The sequence below is a fragment of the Centroberyx affinis genome, unplaced genomic scaffold (assembly GCF_046629955.1).
Source record: "Centroberyx affinis isolate AG114_WGS23_722 - 3 ecotype Tasmania unplaced genomic scaffold, CSIRO-AGI_Caff_v1 ptg004603l_1, whole genome shotgun sequence".
Taxonomy (NCBI): domain Eukaryota; kingdom Metazoa; phylum Chordata; class Actinopteri; order Beryciformes; family Berycidae; genus Centroberyx; species Centroberyx affinis.
The window spans coordinates 52530-65305 of record NW_027282215.1 but is presented as its reverse complement, the minus strand read 5'-3'; the positions used below and the strand labels follow the sequence as shown (position 1 = coordinate 65305).

General features: G+C 41.1%; 1 protein-coding gene across 1 annotated transcript in view; it reads right to left on the bottom strand.

The window, feature by feature from the left end:
- Nucleotides 1-12776, bottom strand: part of LOC139665527 (semaphorin-3D) — a 79070-nt gene that overhangs the window by 14018 nt on the left and 52276 nt on the right. Inside the window, exons 4-11 of the mRNA XM_071544576.1 lie at nt 11811-11930; nt 10863-10953; nt 7807-7935; nt 7133-7275; nt 6003-6117; nt 5276-5345; nt 3591-3735; nt 2213-2435 (exon numbers count right to left, since the gene is read on the bottom strand). Of these exons, the coding sequence (XP_071400677.1) occupies nt 2213-2435; nt 3591-3735; nt 5276-5345; nt 6003-6117; nt 7133-7275; nt 7807-7935; nt 10863-10953; nt 11811-11930 (1036 nt within the window). The remainder of the gene's footprint in view (nt 1-2212; nt 2436-3590; nt 3736-5275; nt 5346-6002; nt 6118-7132; nt 7276-7806; nt 7936-10862; nt 10954-11810; nt 11931-12776) is intronic.

Sequence of the window (12776 nt, the reverse complement as noted above, 5' to 3'; positions counted from 1 at the left end):
GACACTTTAAGACCCCTAAGACTATTTATCAGGCAGGAAGATGAGAGGTTGAAAGAGCCTTTCAACAACTGTAAGATTTCACTTCTACTATATTTCCATTTTGAGTAAAAAAAACTGACTTTCATTGACATTCATTGCTCAGTATTTAAAAAAATAGGAATGATAGCATCCTTAAAAATGACATCATTTTGCAAGCCAAAGTCTAATAACTTCTGATAACTTCAACAGCCTTTGGGAATGAGTTTCATTGTCATGCTAGCAGCAACTTAGAGCAGGCGTTACATTTTTCAAATGTTGGATATATCATTTTCGAATTAAACTCCTCATAGGAAACCAGTTGAATAAATGTGAAAATAACTACTCCTGAAGACCCCAAAGTCTATTCATCAGGTGGGAAGATGAGGAGTTAAAACACTCCAATATGCTAAATATCTATTTTGAGAAAAAATTAATTCTGATATCGATTGCTCAACATCAAGTGGGATGACCGCATTCTTAAAAATTAACGTGCAAACCGGTTCTCAAGACAGCAAATGACCTCAACAGCCATTGATAATGCATTTCACTCTTATGCAACCAGTAACTTAGAGTAAACCTTACATTTCTCAGATGTTAGATGTCTAATTTTGGAATGAAACAATTCCAGTGTATGGCTAAAAACAGTTAATTTAGAAAATGTGTCAATGAACTACGCTTAAAAAAATCGCAGAAAATAATCCATCAAACTAGAAGATGAGTTGAAAGATTCAGCTTGGTCACACAATGTGAAACACGCTACAGTTAAAAGAGCAGAAAGAGCATTTATCAGGCAGGTAAATGTGCAGTTGATGGGGAGATGAGAGATGCTGGAGAGGAATCCACTTAGAGGAGATGTATGGAGCCGTCAGCCCACCTCTGCCCCCCGCCTGTCACCAGCAGTTAAATAACCTCCACCATTTATCACACACACAGCCATTAACATTGTCAGACACACACACACACACACACACACACAGGATCACAAATGCCTTTACATTCAGCTTCAAGGACTGACACAAAGTTTATGAACACACACACGCTCCCTATTAATGCAGCTGGAGAGGCATGAACAGTCAAACACACACACTGCACACCTGCACACACATATGCGTGCATGTTGACGCATATATATACACACACACACACACACACACACACACACACACACACACATACACTCAAGAACCCATTCACCCTGTCAGAAGTATTGCTTTGGGATAAAACCTCTCCACTTTCCACCCTCAGCACTGACTAAGAGACACTTTAAAGGGATAATGAATGAAAGTAGGATGTTTACACACAACAAATGAACAAATGAGCCAAAATCAATCACTACCACTGACAGTTTTATGATGTCGCTCGGTTAAAATGTGAAGTTGTTGAAAGATACTTCAAGCCAATTCATTTTCTCTTGTTGGTAATTCTCTCTGCCCTCCCCCCCTTGCTCTCTAACAAAATGGATCTCTTATCTTCTTCTACTTCTCCCGTTCCATGTGTAAATGATGCCACCTACACCCAGGTTTTAATGAATCAGTTGGATCCAGTTGATTCCTACTTTCGACCACTTAGAACATTCATTAAAGCCTGGGTGTAAGTGACATCATTTACACCAGGAAGTAGATTGGGATTCAAAATTTGATTCTGTTTGATTCTGTTGACAACCAGAGGGACAGCTTTTCAAAGGCTGTTAGTCAGATTTCCACATTCCTGATAGTTATAATAATGTGGGTAACTTTAGATCAACAGTAACCTTTTTAAATGAAACCATGAAATTGAGAAATGCAATTCTCATTGCACTGGACCTTTAAGGTTATTTTACGGTAGTATTCATTGTAAGTCGCTCTGGATAAGAGTGTCAGGTAAATCCCTGACCTTTGTCTTTGTGTTTTCTATTTTCAATTTTAACCATTCTTCTCTTACTCCTCCTTCGTACCTCCATTTTTCATGTAAGAGCTCTATCTACAACATCCACCCAGTCTATCCATCAACATTTTCCCTTTCTCTGTCCTCTTTTCATGATCTCTCTGTCTCATCTGCTTCACCATCTTTCTCTTTTCCTTCCATCTTCTAACATTTCTCTCCCGCCTTCTCCTCTTCCTTTACCCCACTGTCTATTCTGCCTATCTTTACCCTGTTTTTTCTCCCAATCCCTCTGTCTCTCCCTCCTCCTCCTCCTCTCCTTCCTCCTCCTCACCTGTGCCGAGGTGCAGGACGTCGTAGGGTCCGTCCTCGGCGTCCACCCTGTCCACCACCACCCTCTGCAGCATGTAGGGAGCGTTGACCCGTGTGAGGACGGGTCTGCGGCCCAGAGGCAGGACGGGCTCCCACATCAGCTGGTGCTGCCGCATGAAGCTCACCACCTCGTCTGGGAAGTCCTTGGTGGACTTGTGGAGCGGGTCGTAGGTCTCGCTGGGACACTGGAGGACAGGAGGGAGAAATATTACAAGTGGAAAAGAGTGAAAGAGTGTGTGGTGAGGCTAAGGTTCTCCAGAAATCAAGGCGCTGTGGTACGGGGAGGATGAGAAGTCTTTTGGGAGATTGGTCATGGGTCAGTTTACCTATTATGTGATGAGAATATAGACACCAAAATCATCCATGTGTCACCGGTAGATGATTCACTCCGGTGCTCCATGCTAACACATAAGAATACACTATGTTGAGTGATAGTGGTCGATTAGCATTATCCAAAGTAAGAAGACTGGCCTTTCAGTAATAAAAATTAATGTTAATATTCTTTTTATTGTATAGCCTGTAGATTGAAAAATGAAACGACTTGAGTGAAAAACTGAAATATCATTCTCAGTATGGTTGGTGTAGCCAGGTAGCCGCATGTTGATTTGTGGAGAAAGTCATATGTTTCACGGGAAAATGGGAGAAAGAAAACCATAAAAGTTGTAAAGAGGAAGGGACAAACGAAGAGCGAGAGAGATAGATATGATATACAGAGATTTTTGCAGGAATGGCTAAATTGAATTAAAAAAAGGAAGAAAAAATGTGCAGTAAAGAGGAGAATTAAGTTTTGTTGAATTAGTGACATCACTTGGACGAAGTAATTGATTTGGACAAGCCTGCAACATGGAAACCATTATTTTTGTGAGCAATGTGTGTGTGTGTGTGTGTCCAGTGACTCTGATCAGGGTTATGACCACAGCATCCCTGTGACTGTTTCATTTTGCTTTTAATCATTCTGCCAAAACACACACACACACACCTGCACACACACACACACACACACACACACACACACACACACACACACACACACACTGATGTGGCTGACCTCATCGGCAATCAACCAGATCATACAAACCCTCTCCATAGAGGGGCGAATTCCCCAACAGGGACAATGAAATAACAACTTACACACACACACACACACACGCACACACACACACACACAGTAAAACCTCAGCTTTTCTGACAAGTTGAAGTTTCCCAGTTCCCAGAGGAGTTCACAGCTGAGGTGTTAAATCACCAAAGGTTAACCCTCTCACAGCTTCATCAGCTTGCTTTCATTAACTCACGTGTGTGTGTGCGTGTGTGTGTGTGTGTGTGTGTGTGTGTGTACGTACAGTGCCAGGCCTCGGGTAGGGGATGCGGCCCTTGTACTCTACCCAGCGATAGTCAGGACCTTCTTTATGGGCGAACGGCCCGTTGAACGCAGCGCGGATAGACGCCATGGAATACACACACACTGCTGAGCCACGAAATATAGAGCTGTGTGAGAGAGAGAGAGAGAGAGAGAGAGAGAGGGAGAGAGAGAGGAGAGAGGGAAATTATTGGGAGAAAAGGAAAAAACTATCAATCATGCAGCAGTTTGTATCTAAATGTGACCAAATACAAGAGAAATTAATATTGAGAATGATTTTGTAAATTTTGTTGTAAGAAATGCTCCTCCATCCTTCCCAATGTCCTGTATTGTTATACATTGACTTACTGAATTATATTAAATGTATTGAATTGCTTTTATTGATATGTGCAGGAACTTGCAGTCTGAAAAGAGAAAGACAGGGATGAAAGGGTGAAGAGAGAAAAGGGAGAAATGAGAGGAAAGGCAGGAGAGAGGGGGATGAGAAGAGGAGAGGAAAGAAGAGGACAGAAGAAAACACGAAAGTATAGGAAACAGGGAATAGAGAGGAGAGAAGGATGGAAGGGAAAGAAGAAAGGAGGGATATAGAGGGAGGACAGGAAAGAAGGAGGGAGAGAGACGGGGGGGTTGGGAATGCTTTTATAGATCAGGGTTACAACAACACGACCAGCCGGGCCTCTTCACCTTTGACCCCCGCAGCGACCCTTACATGACTGTTTGACTTCCACACCGCTGGGCGTGCACGTGATTCCTGTCATTTCTCCTTCCTCTCTACTCGACTGACTGTCTGTCTGTCTGAAGCTACATGTTTCATCCAACTGTCGAGCGAATTTTGTGCAAACTTTTGAAATGTCGTGAGCTTAGAATTATAAGGTTCTATCTGCCTTCAGGATAGTTCTGAGATATTGAGTGGCAAAATTTTCAGCAACCATTGAGTTAAATGGAGATGGGTCCTTTTGTTTTAGAAATTACAGACTCAGAAATCATTATTTTCAAAAAATAACACCACACATATGTCAACAGGCACTCATCGAATAGGTTCATGTGACTAACTCAGTTTTGACTAAAAGGTCAGATAGAACCTTAAAATACCAAGGTCACGATGTCGCAAAAAAATAAAATGCGAATTAGTTTCCATCAGCTGAGTTGAAACAAACAATCAGACTTTCTGAATGTCAACAAACAAATCTATGAGAAATACGGTAAAAGGGTTTTTCAAGAATTGATTAGCATTGGGGGAAAGTTGCTATTGTTCTTTGATGTCTGCTAATGTTGTCCATATTTCATGCTTACATCCCAAGACCAAAACAAAGAAATGCACTTGGCGATATTCTAATGCACTAACTAAACCAGACTTAGACATGGAAGAGACAGCAGCTGAGACATTTCTAGGAGGTCAGGGTGGACAGATATTTAAGAGTCAATCAGTTCCCATCGTGAACTATCTTCAACTATCAATAACAAAAAAATCTGCTTCAAATTTTTCTGAAATTTGTACGGATTTCCATTCAACCTTTCTAATTCCATACATTATAATTTGCAAAATATATATATATATACTTGGATGGAAACCAAGCTTGATTGCTGAAGGTATTTCTTTGTTTCTCTTTGATGAACTGACTGACTTTTGGTTTTGATTGGCTGATTCTGATTGGCTGGCCGACTCACCTGGAAGTGCTGAAGACGCCGTAGATGGTCGGGTTCTGCGGGTCCTTAGTTTCCAGGACGAAGATGTCCTCTGGGAAAACACAGTAACGGGACTATTAGTATGCAATGCTATAAATCAACTCCATTTTGTTGATTCCATTTTAAAGACACATCATGGTTGCATCATTAAAATTGTGAGTTTCTCATCTCGAGGAGCCAAGGACGGTCACCAAAGTCACACATGTACTCAATTCAGATCTCATTTTAAGCTATTTTGACTGTAACTGGTCAGTAATGTTTTTTGTCAGTTTGGAATACCATTCTACATACGCATTTTGTTCTTAATTGTCCTGCCTAATTTAATAAAAGTTAAACAGGAATAAAGATAGACTGCCAAGAGAGCACACAGAGAATATCAGATAGTGTATCTAGCTTGCCAAACTGGGTGTCCATTCCAGAGGAGTGAGGTGACAAAAGAGGAGGGAGGAGAAAGGGGAGATAGGAAGGAAGGAAAGGAGGAGACATTTATTACTCTACCTAGCTTGTCAAACTGGGCGTCCACTTTTGTCAAGGGAAAGGAAGATTAAGTGAGAGAAAAGGAGGGAAGAGAACAGGGACATGAGGGGGGGAGGTGTCTTTTTGAACTCATCAAACTGAATGTCCGTTCCAGTGGAGTGAAACGAGAGAAAGGGAAAAGGGCAATAAGGAGAGAGAGAGGAAGGAAAGGGAGGGAGGGAAGGAGTGTTACCTAGCTCATCAAACTGGGTGTCGACTCCAGACGGTCCGGGAACAGAACAGACCAGCCTGGCCTTGAGGAAGGTGGTCCAACGATTGATCAGACTCCTCTTCCCCCCGACGTCGTTCTGGATGGAGGGAGACCAGGGCAAACCAGCAGGAGGAAGGGAGAGGAAAAAAAGTTAGAAGGTGGAAGGTGGACAAGGAGAGAGGGGGAGGAGACAGGAGAGGAAGCACAAGGAGAGAGACTTTGAGAATCAGTGGAGTTGCAAATGGAAAGATTTATCCACATTTGTTGTGTATGGTTGCCACAGTTTTTGTTTTTCTTGTAGAGGACAGTGTAAACCCTGGCCCTGGTTTCTCATCTATGCCCATGCACATACTATGGAAGGCTTTCAGGAGACATTATGCAGCTTCTGGCGGCCATATTGGGTAGATTCATCAGCTCCACAGCTCTTGGGTAAAAGTGGCTGTGCTGTGGACAGCTGGTTGCATTTCTAAACTTTCAACATGGCCGTCTCAACAGTATGGAATAGACATGCTTAATTTCTGTGCTGTTTTTGACCAGAAACTGATCATTTTGCCACTGACAGCCTACATCTGATCATATTTGTTGGCTAGCTAACCCGGTTAGCTAATTAACAAGCGAACCTGGCTAACCTGGTTAGCTAGCCATCACTGTCTTGTAGTTAAAAACATCTGATTTGCAAACTACCTAATGTATCTAGTAGAATTTTCTTTATCCAGGCTAAAGTTAAATGACCTGACTTAAGCTACAATTGTAGGGCTTTGGAGTCGAGATAAGACTAAACAAATCTACCTTATTGGACCATAAACTTTTCACAGCACAACAATTTTCTTCATTCTCTCATTATTTGCACACAGCTAATTCTCCAGTGGACCTCCATGATGGTGTTAGCTAGTTTGATCTCTGATACAACTGCAAAGCCACAAAAGAAATACCAGGACCTTTTTACTGAGATGTTTCTGGGCCATTGTGCTCAGGTTTGTCCCTTATGCCTGTTTCCTTAAATTCAGCCTTTTTTTTTTTACAATTCAAACAGTAACAGAATCCCCAATTCCCCCCCCCCCCCCCCCCCGACCCCCCCCCCCCTCTCTCTCTCTCTCCCTCTCTCTCTCTACCTTGCAGACTCGAGCCACGCGGCTGTACACCCTCTTGTCCCACTGTCCGGCCTCCACCGCTCTCTCCTTGAAGAAGAGGTAGACCTTGTCGTCGTCGGGACTGTGAGTGTCGGGGATGGAGAAGGAGCCCACGAACTCCGGCTCTGTGGGAGGGGGGGAGACAATGACTTAGTTGGTGTGTGTGTGTGTGTGTGTGTGTGTGTGTGTGTTTTGTGCACTTGTTTTGATATTCCTGTGAAAATCAGCTTTAGTTTTACACCTTCGGAGTGAGGGCATTTTTGCAAAATTTAGTTGGTTAATTTGGGGTTTACATTAAGATCTGAATTAGGTTTACTTTACGGTTAGGGTTAAGGATAGTTTAAAGTTAGGATTTGGGTTTAGGGTTAAGTTTAGAATTATGATTAGGTTAAGTTTAGGCCTGTAGTAGAAAGGGTTAAGGTTAGGTTGGGGGATTAGGGTTAGGTTTAGCTGTAGGGTTAGTGTGTCTCCATGGCAACAAACTGATAAATTGAGGAACACAGGAATGAGAGAGGGAGGGAGAAGAGAGGATCACATGTTGGGAGAGTGATGGAGGGTCAGATTCAGATTCACTCTCAAACAACATATCTTGTGATGTGATCCAAAAAACCAAACTTCCTGTAAGAAAATGTCTAAATGTGAGTGTAGTTCCTCACCATTGAGCCAGTTCTGGTCGTAGGCCTCGGTCCGGATGTAGTGCTGACTGCCGCCCTGGACGGACGTACGGAAGACAGCAGCGTTGGCCCCCATGAAGTCGACCGAGGTACCAGCATATAGCTCACCATCTAGGAAGGAAGGAAGGAAGGAAGGAAGGAAGGAAAGAAGAAGAAAGAAAGAGTGATTCAGTGAAAAAAGAAAGAAAGAAAGATAGAAAGAACACATACTCAGTAAAATATCCCTTCTCAACTATACTCAGCCAATACACTGCATACACGCTGTAAAAATGTTTTTGTTAAATATTAAAATGAAATTTATCTTCCTTCTGAGATTCATCATGTTTGCTGACCAATGCAGAGATTTTTGCAATATTAATAGCAGTAGCTAGCGGTGTGTTTTATTCCCTTCACCCCCTTTTTCTTTCCCCTTAATAGGCCTCAGTACAATAGTCAAATATTTACAATCTGATGGTATTAAAAATACATTTTGATATCTATCTTGTTCTCTGGCTCTCTCTTACTTTTGTGAAACAATGGGGCTCATTTAGCAAGCAATGAACGACAACATTTACAGTTTTATAAATTATCCAATGGCAAAACATCATTCTCCCAGCAAAGTAGGATGCACAGTCTTCGAAACCATTTGGGAATTCATAAGTTTTGCCAAGCATCTCTTTGCCTTCAATAATCGAATGGCTGCTGTTTGTGTTGCATATTTGTCAGCATCCTGCAGTTAAACGTCCATACATTTGTTACAAATTCTAATATGCTTCATGAAATATTTCCAAAATGTTGGGGATTATGTTAGCTATCATTTACAGTAAAGGGCCTCTGCAACCGTAAATTGTCCCACTTGCCCTGAATGTTTCTCTGTTTCACTGCTGGTTTAAATTAGCTGAGTTTCATTTTCATATTCATATTCAAGCCAATGGTAAACCCAATTTACTGTGCATTCCCCTGTGTATATAAATGATCGACCTGTTTTATGTCTAATGATCCAAAAACTCATTCTCAGATTCCCATAAATTGTGCAACAAAAGTGTGAACATATTTTTTTAATCACAATTACAATTACAAATTCCCATTTGGCAGACGCTTTAATCCAAAGCGACGTACACATGAGATTTTAATACAACACAACACAACATAATCACGCCTCTGAATCCCCAATAACACAGTTTACATCCCCCGAAGGCATCTGCAAATGTTCAGTTACAGTCCATATGTTCGCTGTTCACAGCTCTAAAGCCTCACTCTCCATTTCTCATTACTTATAATGTATAATGATTGTGCAAACATCTTTTTTAAATTATACGTTGGAGTCCCCAATAACAACTCGGAGAAAGTCTGTACACATCTTAAAATCCATAATTACACGGCCAATATTTTATACACACACAGATCCAAGGCTTCGATATTTGATTCTCATAACTGTATTTTTTCTTCTTGAGCCAATTGCAAACACATTGACAATCAATTATGATCCACAAGTTTTACATACAAAGGTCCACTGGTCTCATTCTTCATGGTCAGTACTTTCTTCCATTACATTACATGAAGGCATTTTTTTAAGGATAGTATAACTGAAGTGATTGGTTCATAAAATGACAACAGCCTTGACTTGATCCTCTATCTATCTGAACTTAACTGGATGATTTGACTTTATCGGTGATGGATAAGCAGTGTTTTGGAAGAGGAATAGTCATTTGTTTTAAATTTAGTCTCCATCTTTGTTGCTCAGCCTCATTGCTGTGTTGTTTCTGCTCTGCACTGCCCAGAGATCACCTGTCAATCAAACAGTGTGGGTGGAGCTTGGACTTTCTGTTGATGCAGTTTGAGTCTCTCTTTTCTCTGTCTGTTCAGCCATGGTGGCTATCGCTGCTCATGCTAACTATCCTGTTGTGTTAATCAAGAGTGGCAAAACTCTTGATTAATATTTATATGAAAATGTCACCAATTATTACTTTGAGTTCCACAAGACGATGAACTTCTTTGTGTGTGTGTGTTATGGTTATATAATCACAACCCACATGTTTTATGTCCAAAGTTCTTACGGGGACAGGACTGACAAACTGAAGACTTCAGACTTCAGAGTTTGTAAATCCTTTAACAGCCAACATGTGTGCGGTTGTGCAGTGAATCCACATCATGTGGGGGGAGTGAATGTTATACATTAGAGGAAATCGCCTCTTCTGTCTTTAACTTGATAACGTCGATAACAGCGCTCAACGAAGGTCTTTCATTCCAAAGTGCTAAGTATCCATTTAACAAAAGTGTTACCTCATGTTCATTGTTCAATAGTTCCAAAATAAAACTGATTAAATGGCCAAAACTGCTTCTAAATTGCACGCAAAAGTCCCAAGACAGCTGGTGACTTCAGTAATAATTGATAATGAGTTGTGCTTTCATGCCAGCAGCCATTTTGTAGGGGAAGGTGCCACATTTTTCAAACGGTGAATATCTAATTTAGGAAGGAAACACTTCATATCCTCCTAAGGCATCTGAAATTATCTAATTATAGTCCATATGTTTGCTGTACACAGATCTAAATCCTCATCCTCCGGTTCCCATAACTTCCAAAACCATGCGATTTAAAAACCTCATGGGTCTGAAAACACACAGAACTCATCTACGGAGGCTTTTTGTCTAATGGATCCAATTCTCGTTGATATATTTTATGCCGCTCGTGTCCTGCGGGGCAGCGACTGACGTCAGCTTGTGAAATAACTCATCCTCCGTGTCTTCGGACCACACAGCACAGCTGAACGGACGATTTGCAGGGAGGAATGAGATGTCACTGCAGACAGTGGTGGGATTGTACGCTGCACTGCATTAGTGTCACCAGAATGAGAATATGGCAGTTAGAATGTGACAGGAAATGATTTAATATATCCACTCGCTGGCTCTGTGTGTGTTTTCATCTCTGTGTATGAGAGAGAGAGAGGGAGAGAAGGAGTGTGTGTATCTGTGTGTGTGTGTGAGTATCTGTGTGTGTGTGTGTGTGTGTGTGTGTGTGTGTGTGGACATTCAGTACATCATGTGTGGATGTGACCTACCAGTCAGGCGAGCAGTAAACGGCTCTCTGGGACTGAAGGGACACTTTCCTCTGCCTGACTCCACTGTCTGAGACAACATGAACAACGGCTCCTATAGGGGGGAGAGAGAGAGTGTGAGAGAGAGAGAGAGAGAGAGAGAGAGAGAGAGAGAGAGAGAGAGAGAGAGAGAGAGACCACACACAGACACACAGAGGATGACAGATAGTCAGAAGGAGAGAGAGGAACTTTATCAACTTCTTTCCATATCCCTGCTGTATACATTCATTTTAACATTCTACTGTTGTTATTCATATATTCTATGATTGCAGCTGCGTCCCTCACTCAAAACACAACATGCCTTGTGGCTGCATTGCATTCTGGTCTATTGACACTACTGTCAGTGGTCTCTCTCCTCTTCTACGATGGATTTCTCCCTGTATGATTGTTGAACATCTCTCTGTGCAAAATGGCGGCTCTAGAAAGAAGCCCTCGCTCTTTGCTTCTGAGGGACTGACACCAAAACCTTTACGTTTAGCGCTGATGTTTTAGATCGCTGAAACATTTTCTGCTGTCAAACTCCATTGTAGCTGCTGGAAATATCTCTATTTCGTCTACGTTTGACCAGTTATCCGTGTGAATAAGAAAAACACACCACCAAACATAAAAATGGGCGCAGAAATGCAAGGTACATCACCGATAGCTGTTTTAGGGTGGATTTTTCCTTTAAATGAAGACAGAAAGACTGGGAAACTTTATCTATATCTTTATCTTTATACCTTTTTTCTTTCCATTTCGACATAGTATGCTTCAGTTTTAGCATTCCACTGTGGTTAATCATCCGTGCGTGAGTGAGTGAGAGAGTGAGTGAGTGAGTGAAAGAATGAAAGAATGAAAGAATGAAAGAATGAAAGAATGAAAGAATGAAAGAATGAAAGAATGAATGAATGAATAATGAGTATTTCCCTGTACCTCTGTGTTGTGTCCTAAGTGGAGGTAGGTGCACTGAGGATGGAAAGCTCCGGTTCCACAGGCGTAAACATGAGTCTTATTGAAGGGCTGCAGCAGCCGCACAAAGTTGGCACAGTCCGTCTGCAAAAAAAAAAAAGAAAAGATAAATAAACATTTCACACGTTTTAATATTTTATTTTATTGCAGTTTTGATATGTAATAGAAACTAATATTCAGTTATTCACTTGTTTGAAGGCATAATGAAATAACAGCACATGAAATGAACCAAAACTGAAAAACCCAACATCCCAATGTCTTAAAGTTTCCATTTAAAATAATTAACAAAACCTATAAATTATTTCATGTCATTTGTCATTAAGAATGGATAGATCCACCAAGACTGCCACATGATAGGCAGTCCCAAGCAATTTAACTAATATTAGAGTAATCTGAGATACAGAGACAGATTTTCAGATTTTGCGATGCAGAGACATGCAGTATATATATATATATATTTTTGAGGTACAGAGACAGATATTTTGAGGAGACAGAGGTTTGTCTCACTTCACAGAAAAGAGACGCTCCACATTCCTCCTTTTTCCCATGGGCATCTTTGTTGTGAAGTATCATCTCCCAAAAGGAATATAAATAAGGAAAGCGGGTCCTTTTTATGTTTGTCGATTTGAGGTTAAGTCTTCAGGGGATTTAAATCAGGGAGAATCTGTGACGGACATTTATTTTGGGAAGAAAGAAAACAAAGACTAACAAAGCCTGCACACAAATCACACTGTGTGTTCACCATATATACTTGTTCCCCAAAAGAAACACTAAAGATATGGAAGTAATAGAACAGGTCTGAAGCCTTCCCATGTGCGTTAGAAGATATTTTTAGGAACATAAATCAGGAAAGCAGCTTCATTTATGTTTGGCTGTTTTAAGTCCCCATGAAATGAACTCCCATTACTTTTTGCTTCCTGGAAAACAGAG